The 17,868-nt window shown below is 35.9% G+C and overlaps 1 protein-coding gene across 2 annotated transcripts; it reads left to right on the forward strand.

Moving 5' to 3' along the window:
• Positions 1 to 284: 284 nt before the first annotated feature.
• On the forward strand, positions 285 to 8,630 carry LOC130969288 (glycerophosphodiester phosphodiesterase GDPDL3-like). 2 transcript variants are annotated; one of them, XM_057894947.1, is made up of 10 exons: positions 285 to 629; positions 1,755 to 1,965; positions 2,819 to 3,112; positions 3,247 to 3,359; positions 3,447 to 3,945; positions 5,028 to 5,066; positions 5,175 to 5,459; positions 5,758 to 5,900; positions 6,578 to 7,061; positions 7,974 to 8,630. In XM_057894947.1, exons 2-10 carry the CDS (start codon positions 1,845 to 1,847, stop codon positions 8,267 to 8,269), a joined length of 2,274 nt encoding a protein of 757 aa, XP_057750930.1. In that variant the 5' UTR covers positions 285 to 629; positions 1,755 to 1,844; the 3' UTR covers positions 8,270 to 8,630. The 2 variants fall into 2 exon arrangements, with proteins under 2 accessions (XP_057750930.1, XP_057750929.1); XM_057894946.1 differs by having other exon boundaries at positions 1,836 to 1,965.
• The last annotated feature ends 9,238 nt before the right edge of the window (positions 8,631 to 17,868 follow it).

Here is a 17,868-nt window from a genome sequence, read left to right on the forward strand (position 1 = left end):
TACTCTTCTTATCGAATCGTATTCACACCCTTAAAAAAACGAAGCGAATCGCATTTTTCAGGTTTTGCAAAGTCACCATCCCACGTTGTCCTCTCACTAACTCTGTTTTTACGTGCGGTCTGGACCCACACAGAACGTGGTCGACATCAGTCAAAACCGCGGCTTATAGCTCAAGCCAGCTGGTTTTTGTGCCTTTGACATAGATTTATTTATTTTAAAAAAATGAAAGCTCAAGCCAGCTTGGCCTCACTAGTACCTAATAAAATTTCTTGCGTCTTGAAGTAAATAGCGTCCTTCATCATCTCTCCATGTTTCTATAGGAGTTGTCCATCACCGCTTCCACTAATTAGAATCACCGCTTCCAAACATAACCTTTCTCCGTCACAGTCTCACTCATAGACTCATCACATTCTGTTCTTTCTGGTTCCTCCCATTGTTGCTAGCGTGGCTCGTCTTGCTGCTGTCTCAGCCTCACTGTTTTGTCGTGTTTGGTGTTCTGGGCTTCAGATCTGCTTTGTTCTGTTTGTTGCTACCATACTGCTTCGTTATATTAGTTTCTCACTAAATCACCATTAGCCATCGGTTGGTTTGCTTGCTTCGCTCTCATCTTACCATCTTAGTACTAGCAGGTATTGTTCTTGTAGAGTACTATTTTTATCCATAAAAAAATAAAATATTAAACAAATTTATACATAAATAAATAAAATTAATTTTGTATTGATCCAAAGACAATGAAAAAAAGTTATATTCTTAAATTTTAGAATATTAATAAATTTACACATTGAATAAAATTAATATTTGAGTACATTTATAGTATAAAAATTATTTTTTATAAAAATAAAATTAATTTGATTTCTTTATGGTTAAATTTATAGGCGTTTTAAAGTTAAAGAGAAGTTAGCTTTTTGTTTCTTATTTCCTTTCTATGGAAGATTGGACTTGAATCTGGAGTTACTCTCTTCTAATTAAGTTTTCTACTTTTATTTGTGAATTCTTGTCTACTTGATCACTCTTCTTTTTAAGTTTTGATTTGTTAATATTAGAGCAAAAAGAATTGAAATTGTTCTATTTTTCTTAATGTGGAATGATATTTGTACTATGTTTGTGTAATTTTATTTGTATATAGATAATTTTTTATTTTTTATTCTTTATCAATTGTTTTTATTTATTAAATTTGTAAAAAAATAATAAACAAAAATTACTTAAAATAATAAATCATTTATTTTTTAAATAAAGAGTTTTGAATTTAAATTTTACAAATAATAAAAAATATTTGTGTTAATATATGTGACAAAAAGTATTTTAGAAAAAAAATTATATATCAAATTTTTATCAATCTTTATAGTATACAAAGTGAAACAAATTTAACTATTCTCATTTCTAATAATTGCATTAATCACTTTCCCTGTAATAAAGTAGGAAAACATTGTTAAAAATCCTATAGTTAAGTGAAAAACATTTTCCTCTAGAAAGGCTTCAAACTTTAATGTTAAATAAATGGAAAAACAGAGAATTAGATTCTGGAAAAGAAAAATATCCTAATGTTCTACATAAAAATGTGATATACATAACAAATGATTATTTTACTATACATTTTTTTTTCTCCACAATAAAGTTTTTCCTTTTAAATCCAAAAAAAATTTGGTCAAGTTAGACACTCTCCCTATATTGAGTTACACTTTTATGGTATAAATAAATAAATAAATATAAATATATGAACAAAAAAGGTGTATACGCTTGCCAACTTCACACAGGTTCTGCTTCTGGGTTAAAGAGCTCATTCATTACCAACTCTCTCTCTCTCTCTCTCTCTCTCTCTCTCTTAATCTGCATAGATTGCCGGAATGTGGAGCTCAAGTTCTTTGCAGCAACCGTTGCTTCTCCAACTTCTTGTTGTTCAGTCGCTTCTTGTAGCTGTGGTTTTAGCTCAGAGATCCACCACACCCGCGTGGAACACACTCACTGGTTTGTCTAACTTCCTTCTTTTAACTTACTAACGATCTGTGTTTTTATTTCTTCTGTTCTATACTCTCTATACTTTATTTGTTCTTTGGTTTTTGCGTGGAAACAAAGTTGGTGAAGCTACTTAATAGTAATGCTAATGTTAATTACTTAGTTTGAAGGGGAGTTGAAAATGAGTATGACACTTTGATTTGATGTCTCGTTGACTAGGATCCCCCCATAACCATATCTGAAGGAAAAAATAACATAAAAGTTTAATTTTGCCTTGTATATCTGAATCATCTTCCTAATATGATTGTCATCTTAATATCCATTCAATACAAGATTTAGCATTTTTTATGAAATAGTTGTGGGTTAAAGTAATATAACAGTTAATTGGAATGTTTGCATGTTCTGATCACAGAGTGAGTAATAGTGAAGTTCTTCACATAACCTCCAAGTTTATCCGTTGTTTTATTTCTTTTCTTTTTTTTTTCAAAAGAAAATATTAATATTCTCTTTTGAGCCACTCATGTTAATATTTCCCTTTGTGAAAGTCTAGGGAGCCAGCACTTATATTAAAATCTGTCCAGCACTTAACCAGCAAAAGAAAAGCAAGTAATTTAACACTATTGGTGAAATCTTACACCGTTAAAAATACCAATAATGACTAATTGATGGTTACAAATCACAAAAGGCCCCTAACACTCCTCCCTTCCATTTACCTAGATGATCTCATGGTAATCAAAGTCCATTTGAGAGTCTAAATTTGGGAATTCCTACATTTAGTTGAGAGTTTGGTAACCTTGAATGCAGATGTTGCTTTCTATGATGCTTGGTGTATTGAAATCCACTTATTGTAATTTTCTTTTTGCAGGAAATCGTCCGTTGGTCGTAGCGCGAGGTGGTTTTTCAGGGCTATTTCCTGATTCCACAAGCCTTGCCTACCAGTTTGCATTATCAACCAGTGTATCTGATGTCCTTCTGTGGTGTGATGTGCAATTAACAAAAGATGGATTCGGCCTTTGCCTTGCAGATGTCAAGATTGATAATGATACTGACATTGCGAACTTTTACCCAAACAAGAGTACTACTTACTCAGTAAATGGTGTCCGCTCCACTGGCTACTTTTCCGTGGATTATACATCAGATCAGCTAACCAATGTCTCTGGTAAGTTAAAAACTTACCAATGCAGCATTTTTGTTGTATGTGTTCTCTTATGCTGATCTTGTTACACTTTCAGTCTGTATAGTGTTTAAAGTTTATCTTTATATTGTTGCTGACAATCTCTTGTTACTTGGCAGTGGTTCAGGGAATATATTCTCGAACTAATCTGTATGATGGCTTGCCAATGCAAACTGTTGACGATATAGCTGCGATATCAAAACCACAACCAGGCATATGGCTGAATATTCAGGTAATTGGAAGAAATATTCAATTCTATCACAGGTTGCCTTTTTCTTTTCCCCTTGATCTAAGTGTTGTTTTCTCTGTTATTTTTCAGCATGATGCATTCTTTTCGCAACACAAGTTGAGTATGAGAAGCTTTGTACTTGCAGCTTCTAAAAGGGTAGTTATCAGTTATATCTCATCACCGGAGGTTGGCTTTTTGAGAAGTATAACATCACGGCTCCCGAAAGTAACGAAGTTGGTATTCAGGTTCATGGGACAGGATGTTGTAGAACCATCAACTAATCAAACTTATGGTTCACTCTTAAAGAATCTTACGTTTATCAAGACATTTGCTTCTGGAATTCTTGTTCCCAAGGGATACATATGGCCCGTAGATTCAGGCCTTTATCTGCAGCCTCATACCTCATTGGTCTCAGATGCACATAAAGCAGGGCTGGAAGTTTTTGCATCTGATTTTGCAAATGATAATCTAATTAGCTATAATTACAGTTATGATCCTCTTGCTGAGTACCTCCAATTCATCGACAATGGTGACTTCTCTGTTGATGGTGTGCTATCTGACTTCCCCATAACACCATCCGAAGCTGTTGGTAAGTTATTTATTTATTTATGATAGGAACCACCAAGAAATATCCTAGAACCTCTTTCTTTTGTAAACTTTTAATTCCATTAAGAGCTCTGTCTCTAACAATTTATTTCTCCATTATCCGGTCTCGCAAATCTATTTTGATTTTTTTAAAGCCAGTTATTGTTGAATTCCATGATTAATTAGGAAAATAAGAGAGATTAATTAGGAAAATAAGAGAGTTAAGTATTCAGCAAAATGAAAGAAAAAACATGTTACTCTTATATGACGTGTCTAACATGAGAGGAATACTCACATCTATTTATAACAGTATAAAACCCTAATACACTAATACTAATAAGGAAATAATGATATATATATATATATATATATATATATATATATATATATATATATATATATATATATATATATATCAATGCTAATCCTTGGAGATCATATTTGATAGATATGATATGATTCTATCCTGATCTCTAACGGTTATAGTGTGAATTTACATACCAAATGATGCATGATCCTGGAATTTGGTGATTAATCTTTCCCAAACTTAGCGTTTCTGTTAGCAAGTTTACTTTACATATAACGAGAATATGGGATTCTTGCACCTTTGATGAGGGTTCCAGTGCCACTAAGGTAGTTGTAATCAATCCTTGATGAAAGAAAGGGCACCGCCACACGGGTCTCGTTTATTCTTATTTTGGCCTTAGGGGATTCATGTCCTACTGTTGATTTTAGCATGCACATAAAGTTACTGAGATCTGTTAGATAATAACCTATAGCATACATATAGTTACTTAAAAATCTTTTAGTGAGTGACCTATCAGCTCAAGGCATTATTGATTTCACATCTTAACATGCTTCCTTCTCTAGGTAGGTCTGTGATCCTGATAAACAATATAATTATCTACTGTTAAGTTACTATAATTGTAGATCTCATCACATTTTCTAAACACAAGTTTGCACTCAGTTTTTTGTTGTGGCCTTTACATCCTTAAGCCTATAAAAATGACTGCTGCATACATTTATTTCCCTCTCCTACTAAGTTCTCACTAAAGAATTCGTTTGTCTCCAATGCTACACTTGCAGATTGCTTTGCACATCTAGGAACCAATGCCACAAAAAAAGGTACAGCACTGCCCTGTTCTGATTTTTGGAACATGTACTGTGACCGTCGTTAGTAATTTCCTTATTGTTTCATTGTATAATGCTGTTCTGACGTTACTCATGTTTCAGTTAACACTTTGGTTATCTCAAAATATGGAGCAAGTGGAGATTATCCTGCTTGTACCGACTTAGCTTATACAAAAGCCATATCAGATGGTGTGGATATTCTCGACTGTCCAGTTCAATTGTCTAAAGATGGAGTACCATTTTGCTTGAGTTCCATTGATCTTATAGAGACTACTAATGCCGCTCAGTCAACCTTCAGCACACTTGCCACAACTATCCCAGAGATTAAGTCTGGCAATGGCATATTTACATTCAGCTTGACTTGGGATAACATAAAAAGCCTGACCCGTAAGTCAACGGAAGCTTTTATAATTATCAGTTAGTTGTATGGTCTATCATTTTTCGTTATCTCCTTATATGCATTTTTGTAATCCTGTCTTGTTGTCCAAGCATAAGTGTTTTGTGGTTTACAATTCCTCTTTATTGGATAATCAACATTTCACTAATCATTATCATGACAACTTTATTCCTCTTGTATCTTCTGCTGTCTTGTAGATTGTTGCCTGTAGTTTTTGTCCTTTATTTTTTAATTCCTGAAGAAATGAAATAAATGCAAAGTTTTTTGCTTTCGCTTTTTCCCTTGCAGCCTCAATATTGAACCCCTATACCAATTATTCATTGAAAAGAAATCCAAAGAATAGGAATGCTGGGGAATTTGTAACATTATCGGATTTCCTATCCTTGGCCAAAAACCAGACTTCTCTGTCAGGTGTCATGATCATTGTTGAGGTGTGTTATTCAATGCTCGCAATTCCTGTATAGGATTCATTTATTAGCTGTAATTTGAACATATTATCTTGATAAAAATAAGGGTAAGTTTTTGTGTGAAAATGTGAAATGGTTTGGGTTGGCTTAAGTTACTATCTAATAGTCCATTTGAGATGTGTCGTGTGTATTATATATAGTGAGATAATACAGTTATTACACTATTACATCATATTTTAAAGGTTTTCAGAGAAGTTAATATGTTATGATCTTTCCCACAATTTAACATTAATACTAAATTGTTCGATTCACTTTCAAAATCAAGGTAACAATTGTTTTAAATGTATAACAAGTCAGTACTATTTAATTCCATTTTTCTTGATATCTAGTTTTTTTTTTCTCAATAAAAAAAAATTGGCTCAAATGATGATCATGATAGATAACTCAATAGTTGGATCAATGATAAAAACATTATTGAGGAAGTGTAAGTGCAGGTGTGCCAAGTCTTGCATTGTTAATCAATTCCTCCCTATATATTTTTTGGGAAATTCCTCTATTGAAAGTTTGAAAAAAAGAGATTGCTTATGCTTACTGCCCAAAATCATATTCCTGCAAATTTTCAATAAAAAAAAATTATTTTTGGTTTCTTTCCTTTCATTTTCCCCTATCAATTAACATTTTAGTTTCTTTCCTCTCATCAGAATGCAGCATATCTGGCAAAGAAGCAGGGGTTAGGTGTGATTGATTCAGTCATGAATGCTTTGAGCAAAGCAGGTTATGATAAACCGGGACCACAGAAAGTTATGATTCGATCCACTAGTAGCTCTGTACTACTGAAGTTCAAGGAGAAGACCAATTATGAGCTTGTCTACGAGGTTGATGAGACTATCAGCAATGCAGATAATGCCGCCATTGCGGATATAAAAAGCTTTGCAAGTTCTGTGGTTATCAACAAGGATTCTGTATTTCCTCAGGATGTTCTCTTCTTGACAGGCACTACAAAGACTGTGTCAAAACTAAAATCTTCTAACCTCTCGGTTTTCGTGGAAACATTCAGCAATGAGTTTCTTTCTCAGGCATGGGATTTCTTCTCAGATGCAACTGAGGAGATCAACTCATATGTTACAGGAGCAGAAATTGATGGTGTCATCACAGACTTCCCAAAAACTGCAAATAGATACAGAAGTAAGTGATAGCGAATTCTTTTATAACATGGCTCCATTTCACCTCTCATTGCTAAATATTATGCACAAATACTTCAATTTTGATCATGTATGCTTATATCTATCAAATATTGTTGCCTTGGGTTTTTCTTATTTTGTGTCTGACTTTACACCAAAAGATAAAATTCTTTGTTCTATCTATTATTTGAGACAATGTCATATTCATAGTAGACTAAATTCCAATAGTAGTTTCTGAGATTCACGCCTTGCACCAATTTAGTCCCTGAGGTTCCAATTGTGCTATTATCGTCCCCGAGATTGATCCTCGAGCACCATAGTAGTCTGCAGTGACTCGGCAAATAGAGTGATGAGTTGGTACTCCAATGCCACGCTAGACAGGTGAAACGAGGTTTGCTTTTGGCACCCAATTAAGGCAAAAAGGAAGAAGTGTTTGTATAATCAAAGGCTTGTGCAAACCATTTTAGATGCCATCATATACCAAAACGATGTCGTTTCTGCTTTTGTTGGACACCAAAAGTAAACGTTGTTGTTTCACCCGTGTCCCGCATGGCATTGGAGTGCTTGTTCATCACTCCGTTTTCTGTCGCTGCCGGAAAGGAATCGAGGGACCACTATGGTGCTCGGAAATCTATCTAGGGACGGTAATAGTTCAATTGGAATCTAAAGGACCAAATCGGTGCAAGGAGTGAATCTCCACTTTGGGGGTTTAGTCTCTAGAATAATTACTAAAATGTTTCTAGAATTGTATATATAGGTATTCAGTATCATATTTGAATACATCTTTTATACTTAATAGATATTGCGGTATTCATATTTAACATTTTTCATGAAAAGTATTTATATATCTTGTGGTCGGTAGTCGCATTCTTACTGGTTCAGTTCACCAATATAGCTACTCTCCATTCTCCTGCAGGGAACAAGTGCTTAAATTTGGGTAACAAGACACCTCCTTACATGGCACCTGCTCAACCAGGTGCTCTTTTTCAAGCCATTCCGCCCGGCGCAGCACCACCGGCTCCTGCACCGGTTCCACCTTTAACAGTCTCTGAAGTGATAGAGCCACCACTGCCCGCAGTTTCCAAAATATCCCCATCTCCGGCTCCTGCCGGAACCAAGACAGGAGGCCAGGGGAATGCACAGTCCAGGGTCACCATCTGCGCCGCCTTGTTAAGTTTCCCCGTGCTACTAGCTTCCCTTCTTTTGATTTGAGTGCATCATCTCCGTTCTACCCTCCAAAGAAAAGTGAACCATAAAAGAAAAAAAACGAAACAAACAGTTCAACATTTTCCTCGGCTCTTCTTCGATTAGGTGGCGTGAAGCTTTTGCTTGAGACTGCATGAATCCAGATTTTTTTTTTCTTTGACACATACAAATTCATTTTCCTATATGTTGTAAAAGTTATTTTATGTTCATTCTTCATTCCTACTCCCCAAATAGCTTCGTGGTATCTATGAATACAAAATCCTGAATGGTACATATCTAAGAATTCATTTTGCATTATGTTGTTTTGTATCTTTGGTTATAACTTATATAAGGTATATTTAATTTAATAATTATATAAAGCTTGATATCATGATGAATGAAAGTTATCCAAAAGCATATGAATAGATCATTTCTTTCATTATATTCCTTTATAACTATGTTTCTTCGAATGTTTAATGGGTAAAAGATACCATATTATGACAATATGACTTATTAAAAGAGAGGTTAGTATTATAGATTATGGACGTGAGAAATTAAATAGGTTTAACTCAACATTAGCAGGTTTAACTCAACATTAGCAGATTTAACTCAACACCAAATATTAATTCAAAAAGCTGGTTGTTTTAGATTTTTAAAGATTATTTTTTTGGTTTGCACCAGAGTATCCATCAGCCGAAAGCCAATGACTAATTCCTTGGGGATTTTTAAAGATTATTAAACCTTCATTTTTCTCCCTCCAAAAGTAGACAATATTCATTCCATCAATTAAAATGAATACAATGTTATAGTTTTTGTCCATGCTTGGACAACAAAACAAGAGAAAGGCGTTTTTTTTATCATATTTTTAGTGCTTGTTTTGCTATTAATTTGATAAAAAAAAATTTAATAATTTTTTTTAATCTTTTAACATATTTAATAAATTTTTAATAATAAAAATAAAAGTACAAAATAAACAACAATAAAGCCTTGTTCTACTAGATGGAGTCAGCTACATGAATCAAACGACGCCATTAAGCTCTGTCATGTATCATGTCTACCGCGAGACCGTTTACATGTAGATCTCGTTTGACTACCTCATGGATGGTCTTCTTAAGTCTTCCTCTACCTTTCATCCCTTGTCCATCCTCCATCTCATCCACCCTCCTGACTGGGTGCTCTGTCGGTCTTCCTCTCACATGTCCAAACCACCTGAGATGCGATTCTACCATCTTTTTCCCAATGGGTGCTACTCTACTCTCTCCCTTATATTTTCGTTTCTTATTTTATCCAATCGCGTATGACCGCTCATCCATCTCAACATCTTCATCTCTACTACACTTAGCTTATGTTCTTGCTCCCTTTTGGCCAGCCAACACTCTGTACCATAAAGCATAGCCGGTTTTATAGCAGTGCAATAGAATTTACCTTTAAGTTTTAAAGGCACTTTTTTGTCACATAAAACCAGATGCACTCCGCCATCTTGACCAACCTGCTTGGATCCTATGATTTACATCATGTTCAATCTCTTCATTATCCTGTATGATGCACCCAAGATACTTTAAACTTTAAACTTTTCGTAGGATGTTTTCTCCAATCTTCACCTCTATATTAGGGTTTTTCCTTCGCAGACAGAACTTGCATTCTATATATTTCGTCTTGCTACAACTTATGCGCAGACCATACACTTTCAGAACTTCTCTCCATAAGTCCAACTTCTTATTCAGGTCTTCCATTGACTCTCCCATAAGGATGATATCATCGGCAAAAAGTATGCTCCATGGCACAGGCTCTTGGATGTGTTCTATGAGTACTTCCAAGACTAATGTGAAAAGGTATGGACTTAAGGAAGATCCATAGTGTAATCTTATACTGATAAACCCCATTTTGTAGGGTTTATCTTGTATTGATTTTAGGAGATTTTAACACCTTTTACCCACATTTATTCAATGAATTAGCATGATTTTGTGATTGTCTCCTTATTTGTGCTTAGATGTGAAAACATGCTTTTTAGGCCTTTAACTTGATGATTTTAATCTCCCTTTGATTCCACTAGATGCCTTGATGTGTTTGTTAGTGATTTCAGATTGGAAAGGCTAGGAGTGGATCAAATGAGTGAAGAGGAAAGCATGCAAAGTGGAGAAATCATGAAAAGCCAAAAAGTTGAACTCGCCCATGGATGCGCGCGTGCACCAGGCGCTTACGCACACCTTGCGAATTACCCCATGGACGCGTACGCATGCTGTGCGCGTACACGTCGATGCCGATACTTGATTTTTAAGTGAATTCGCACCCAACGAATTCTCAAGGGTTGTGGGCCCAATCCCAACCAACTTTGGCGCCTAAACTGCTATTTAAAGCCAATGATTGAAGAGCAAAGGGGATACTAGACTTTTGATCATTCACACACATTAGGATTAGTTTAGAGTTAGTTTTAGAGAGAGAAGCTCTCACTTCTCTCTAGGATTAGGATTAGGATTATGTTTAGTTCTTAGATCTAGGTTTTAATCTTTGCTCTCTTCCACTCTTGATTCTCAATTCTTGTTGTTACATTCATCTTTCTCTATTCTTTTGTTGTAATTTCCTTTATGTTGTCTCTATATTTTGTTGTAGATCTACTCTTGTTCCTTCTCTTTTCTTTCCATTCAATTCAAGGTAATTCATAATAATTGTGTTTCTTTTGATTGTTATTGTTAATTCCTTTCAATAATTGTTGTTAGATTTCATTCTTGTTGTAGATTTCATGTGCTTTCCTTCTATGCCTCTTATGTGTTTGACAAAATACTTGGAAGGATTTTAGAATAGAATTTTGTACTCTTGGATTGAAAAGGTAACTTAGGACTTCTTGAGTTACTAATGTCCAAGTAATTGATGATTGGGAGCCATTGACTCTAGTTTTCACTAATTGAATTAGTGGAGAGTTAGAACCTATGGACTTGGATTGATAAATCTCATTTAACTTTCCTTTACTACTAGTTAGAGGATGATTTAATGAGATTAATCCTTGCCAATTCTCATATTGTGGTTAGTGATTAGGATAGAGATCCTTGACCACCAACCCTTGCCAAGGCCTTTTTAGCTATTAGTTTACTTTTTGCCATTTATCTTTCATGTCTCTTATCAAAAACCCAAATATAACTCACAACCAATAACAAGGCACTTCATTACAATTCCTAGGGAGAACGACCCGAGGTTTAATACTTCGGTTTATAAATTTAAGGGTTTGTTACTTGTGACAAACAAATGTTTGTATGAAAGGATTATTGTTGGTTTAGAGACTATACTTTACAACGAGAATCTATTTGTGAAATTCTAAACCGTAAAAAAATCCAATCATCAAAATGGCGCCGTTGCCGGGGAATTGCAATGGTGTTATGTTATTGGTTATTGTACATATGTGAATAGTGTGAATATCTTGCTTTTTGCTTTATTTGCTAGTTGTAGAATTTTGTTTCTTTTGTTTTCTATTATCTTTTGATTTTTGTTTTCTCTTTCCATTATGAATTCTCACTTTGGCTATGAGTGTGATTATAACTATGTTGTAGGTGATGAGAATTTCAATGAGAATGTGTATCAAGGATGGGACAATCAAAGGTGGGAGGAGCCATATGCATATGATCAATCCTCATGGCAACAACCTCCACCAATGCACTATGAAGAAGAGCCATTCTATGATGCATACCAATCCAATGGCTATGGTGAATCTCCTTGTGACTTTCAAGAACCACCACCATATGCCTATGAGTCATATCCTCAACATGAACCACACTCACAAGCCCCTTCTTACCAACCACCTTCATATGACCCTAATCCATATCCACCATACCAACCACCTTTTGAGCCATATGAACCACACATAGAACCACCACCACTCCAACATCAACATTTTCAAGAGCCACCCCCTCCATATTATTACCAAGATGAACCACCTCCAATATATAAAAATTTCCAACCACAAGATGAATACTACTTTCCACCACAACCTCCCATGGAAGAATACTCATGTCCTTCAATCCAAGAGCCCTATGATCCTACTCATGATATCCAAAAGGAAAAAGAGTCAAGGGATTATCTCAATGAAGCATTGGATCAATTTCAAGCAACCATGGAGTGTGTTGTGCAACAAGTGGAAAGAGTGAAAAACATTGAACCACCACAACTCTACCAAGAAGAACTACCTTCCTACTATGAACCCTTCTCCCAAATTGATGAACCCTTCCATCCATCCCAATCTCTAATGGATGAAACCCTTAGTGTTGTTCAAGGGCAAGAAGAGATGAAAATGGATGTGCAAAATTTCATGGCCACCTTGGATGCGGTAACAAATCAGTTAGCCTCCCAATGCTTGAACACTCAAGGAACTTCCTTGGCTACATGTGGAGAATCGAATGAAGAACATAGCATGAAAGAGAGATTGGAAACTCCGGTGGGAAATGAGGGAAGCTGCTTTGTGTTGGAACAATTGGAGGAAGCTAGGATTATCGAAGAAAAGGAAGAAATGGTTGAAGACTTAGGAGATGTGGAACCTCCATGGGAATCTAGAGTTAAAGAAGACCCCTCCAAGAAGATTGAAATTGATGTTAAAGAGGGATGTGCACAACCTCCAAGGCATATTCCATATGAAGACTTTGATGGGATAGAACAAGAATTGAGTTCCCATGGCAATGAAGAGCAAGCATCAAATTCTAGTGGTAGTAGATCCTTTGAACTTGAAGAACTTTCTCCCGATGAGATGGAAAGCAATGTGGAGGTGAATTTCTCTAACACTCCCTATTATGATTTGAGTAAGGGAAATGGTTTAGATAAAATTGTTGAACAAAGGATTGAGATTAAGAGATCTTGTGAGGAGGTGGAAGTCCTTAGAAATAGAAGAATGGGAGTGGAATACGCTTTGTCAAGAATCTTGGAATCATCTTTGCCTAGGTTGCCATCTACTTCTTCACTTGAGTGGGTAAAACTCATTTCTATTAGCTTTATTGTCCCACTTGAGTATGGCTTGCTTGAAACAGATGGTCAACTTAGGATGCTTTGTGGGATGAAGCGTAAGCGAAAGATGTTTCATGGTTGGCGTTGCAAATCAAGGCTCATTATGGTTGATACTTCAAGAGTTGAATACAAAGGTTGGAATAGTGCTCAATTAGATGGGTCTAGGAGGATTGTTGGGCACTTCATAGATAATTCATCATGCCTACCACCCGGATGGACTAATAATGATGATCAACTTCAAGATGGGTGTGAAAATAAAGTGTGGGATCCTGGATTACAAGAAGAGGATCAACTTTGGGAGCCCCAAGCTTGTGAAGAACTCCATCAACACTTGGCTCAATCCATGAGAAATCTTGGGGCACAATGGAGAACCAAGCATTGGTGGGAGTTCCAAGATGAATTCAAGCACAAGCCACCTTGAGATGAGCTCCCCATAAGTCCAACTTAAGGATAATAAACAAAAGTGATAGGTGGGAGACACCCCACCATGGTAAATTCTTTTCATTTTCTCTTTTTGTACATATTAGTAATTAGTTTAAATTCATGTTTTTGGTTGATTTGTTGAGTATAATTGGTAGTATAATATGCTAAATAAGGTTTTATGGTGTTTTGGTAGCTGTTTGCAGGTTTGGAATGCTTGGATTGGTACAAAAACATAGAAAAATTTTGAAAAATAGAGCACCATCCACGCATACGCGCACTGCATGCGTACGCATGCATCAAGCATTTTCGCCAACCTACGCGGATGCGCCATGCACGCATACGCGTGGATTGAGAAGTTCCACATTCCATACATTAACCCGAGAGTTAAGCCTGCACTGTGCGAAAGTTGGGCCTAAGGCACAAACCAATTCGTGCGTACGCGCACCTGGCGCGTACGTGCCCTTTTGGCAACTTGCGGATTGATGCGCAAGCGCACCGTGTGCACGCGCACCGATAGTGCCACCTGTCCTCCTAATACATTTTCCAGAGAGTTATGCCCACGCTGCGCCAACATTGTGCCTTTGGCATAAACCCACACACGCGTACGCGTACGCGCCACTCTCGGAATAATCCATCGATGCGGACGCACTCTGTACGCGTACGCGTCGCATCCATTGCACCACCATCCGCGCGCGCGCGCGCCATGTGCGCGTATGCGCGGATGCCCTTATTTCAAACATTTCTTTTCTTCTCTTCCTTCGATTTCTTTCCTTCTCCTTTCTTCTTCCATCCTCCTACCCCTCATCCAACACTTCCAAACACCATTGATAACTATCTTTTTTAGTTAGTTAATTAGTTATTTGGTTAGTTAAGTAGTTAGTTTTAGTTTAGTTATCATCTCTCTTTTCATTATAAGTGTTGGATTATTGACTTTGTTTACTATACATTGCTGCCCCTTATTGCCTACATGCCATTTTAGCATGCTTGTCTTTGGATGATCATTGTTGGACTCTTTAATTGAGGTTATATTTTGCTACTTGGTTTTGAGTTTTTCATGCTTACCTTTTGAAAAATACCAAGTACCTGACATTGCCTTCAAGCTTGTACATCTTTTTGAATTGCATGTTGTAGCTAGCCATCATGTAATTGGAATCTTTTTCCTCTATTGGAAAATCTCTTGATGGATGATGTTGTGCATTTACCTTAATTCATTGTATTTCATGATTATATGCATCCAAATGCTGTTAGCTTGAATGCTCTCATGCCTCTTTAATGCTTGTTTTACCTTACAAGTTTACTTAGAGCATTTCAAGCACACTAGAATGAGTAAAGAGCTTACGTCTATTGTGACTTAGCCTTTCATGTTAGTGTGTGCTCTAAACCGCGCGTAACTTAGAATGCACACTCACTTTTATTAATGTCACACTAATTCACTCACTTATTCCTAGTGATTTACCTCATTCCAACAATTATGCTTCCTTGCTTTTGTCTCTTCTTATCTTATGGTGTATTTTCTATTTTTCATGAACAATGCACCACAAGCAAACACGGAAGCAAGATAAACACGCAGCGACTGGTTGAACTACCAGCTGAAGGTAGCAATCCGGAGAGTCGCCGTACCCCCTTGCTCATCTTTGAGTGCACCGAGGACGATGCAAACTTTTAAGTGTGGGGAGGTCGTCCGACCGGTCGGCGATTTTGGATGACAAGTTTCTAATCTCAACACTTTTGCATTTCATTTTTTTAGGTTTTTAGGATTTTTACTTGCATTTTCTTATTTTTGCATATATATACACATAAGCTTAGTCAAAATAATGAAATTTTTCAAGGATTTCTATCTATAGGGCACCAATTGATTTGAGTGAAAAATTTTCATAGAACTTGCTTGAATAATTATATATATTGTGGATCATGTTTTTGAGCTAAGAACACAAGCAAGTGAGTTTTGAGCCTAATGGTGTGGTTACATCTTATAACCACTTATATTTCCTTCTTGTGTGCAATTGTTCTCTTTCTATGATTGTGATCTTTGATTTGTTTGATTCTTTATGTCCATTATTTTGTGTATTCATGCATTTATATGATTGAGGCCATCATTTCATTAGCTTACTTACCCAAATGGCCTTACCTTTTATCTTCCTTTGTTAGCCAACTTTGAGCCTACAATTAACCCACTTTGTTCTTTAATTTAGCACATTACAAGCCTAAAGTGAAAAACAATAAATGTCCTTATTTGGATCTTTGATTAGCTTAGGCTAGAGTGTGTGTATTATTCAAGTGTGGAAATCTTGGGACATTGGGAGAATAAAATGGTAGTTTTGTATTTTTATTGAAATTATTGGGAATTGGGTACATGCTCATGTATTGATAAAATGTATAGACCTTATGCATTGATGTTCTTGTATATAATTTGAAAGAAAGAAAAAAAATGAGAAAAACAAAAGAAAAAAAAAGAAACAAAAAGAAGAGCATGGAAAAGAAAAGAAAAAAATAGAAAAAGAAAGAAACAAATAAAAAGAAAGAAATAAAAAGGGGACAAAATGCCCCAAAGTAAAGTCCAATAAAGATCAATGCATAAGTGTTGTGAAATGAAAAGGAAATGCATGAGTATGTGAAAAAGTGAAAAAATTAGGTAGTTAGGTTAGCTTTAAAATTGTATAGGATGTCATAGGTTAGGTGGGAAGTTTAAGCTTATCAAAGATTCAAATTCCAAGCTCACTTAACCATATATGCATCCTACCTTGACCCTAACTCCATTACAACCTAAAGAAAAGACCTCATGATGATTGTATACATGCATGAAATAAATGTTGATTGTTAGAAGAAAAACAAATCTTGGAAAGCATGATTAGGAGAGAATTGAGTGAATCAACCCTAAACACTTGATCAAATAGAGTGCAAACACATCCGGTGAGGGTTTGATGCTCGATTACATGTTTCCGCCTACAATCATCACTTTTCATGCAAGTTTGTAAAAATATTTAATAGCTCAATCCAACCGTAGATTAGACTTGCTAGTCCTTAGCCCTTGTGCATATATGCTTCTTGGGAATTGACTTATTTTGACCAAGCAATTGCATTTAGCTAGTTGCATATAGGTAGATTGCATTTAGTTAGTTTCCATTGAATAAATGCCATACCCTTACTTCATTCCTAGTTTAAGCATGAAGACATGCTTGGTTTAAGTGTGGAGAGGTTGATAAATCCCATTTGTAGGGTTTAGCTTGTATTGATTTTAGGAGATTTTAACACCTTTTACCCACATTTATTAAATGAATTAGCATGATTTTGTGACTGTCTCCTTATTTGTGCTTAGATGTGAAAACATGCTTTTTAGGCCTTTAACTTGATGATTTTAATCTCCCTTTGATTCCACTAGATGCCTTGATGTGTTTGTTAGTGATTTCAGATTGAAAAGGCTAGGAATGGATCAAAGGAGTGAAGAGAAAAGCATGTAAAGTAGAGAAATCATGAAAAGCCAAAGAGTTGAACTCACCCATAGACGCGCGCGCGCACCAGGCGCTTACGCGCACCTTGCGAATTACATCATGGATGCGTACGCGTGCTGTGCGCGTACGCGTCGATGCTGATACTTGATTTTTAAGTGAATTCGTACCCAACGAATTCTCAAGGGTTGTGGGGCCCAATCCCAACCAACTTTGGCTTCTAAACTGCTATTTAAAGCCAATGATTGAAGAGCAAAGGGGATACTAGACTTTTGATCATTCACACATATTAGGACTAGTTAGATGTAGTTTTAGAGAGAGAAGTTCTCACTTCTCTCTAGGATTAGGATTAGGATTAGGTTTAGTTCTTAGATCTAGATTTAGATTCATCTTCTTCTACTTCTATCGTTCAATTCTTTGTTGTTACATTCACTCTTCTTCTATTCTTTTGTTGTAATTTCCTTTATGTTGTTCTTATACTTTGTTGTAGATCTACTATTGTTCCTTCCATTTTCTTTCCATTCAATTCAAGGTAATTCATAATAATTGTGTTTCTTTTGATTGTTGTTGTTAATTCCTTTCAATAATTGTTGTTAGATTCTATTCTTGTTGTAGATTTCATGTGCTTTCCTTCTATGCCTCTTATGCGTTTGACAAAGGATTTTAGAATAGAATTTTGTGCTCTTGGCTTGAAAAGGTAACTTAGGACTTCTTGAGTTACTAATGTCCAAGTAATTGATGATTGGGAGCCATTGACTCTAGTTCTCACTAACT

The sequence above is a fragment of the Arachis stenosperma genome, chromosome 3 (genome assembly GCF_014773155.1).
Source record: "Arachis stenosperma cultivar V10309 chromosome 3, arast.V10309.gnm1.PFL2, whole genome shotgun sequence".
Lineage (NCBI taxonomy): Eukaryota > Viridiplantae > Streptophyta > Magnoliopsida > Fabales > Fabaceae > Arachis > Arachis stenosperma.

What these genes read in the sequence shown, in the direction of transcription:
- LOC130969288 (XM_057894947.1), top strand. Translation starts at nt 1,845, where the DNA reads ATGTGGAGCTCAAGTTCTTTGCAGCAACCGTTGCTTCTCCAACTTCTT. An exon ending in GCATATGGCTGAATATTCAG is followed by an intron (nt 3,360 to 3,446) that starts GTAATTGGAAGA and finishes GTTATTTTTCAG; the next exon opens with CATGATGCATTCTTTTCGCA. An exon ending in AACACCATCCGAAGCTGTTG is followed by an intron (nt 3,946 to 5,027) that starts GTAAGTTATTTA and finishes CTACACTTGCAG; the next exon opens with ATTGCTTTGCACATCTAGGA.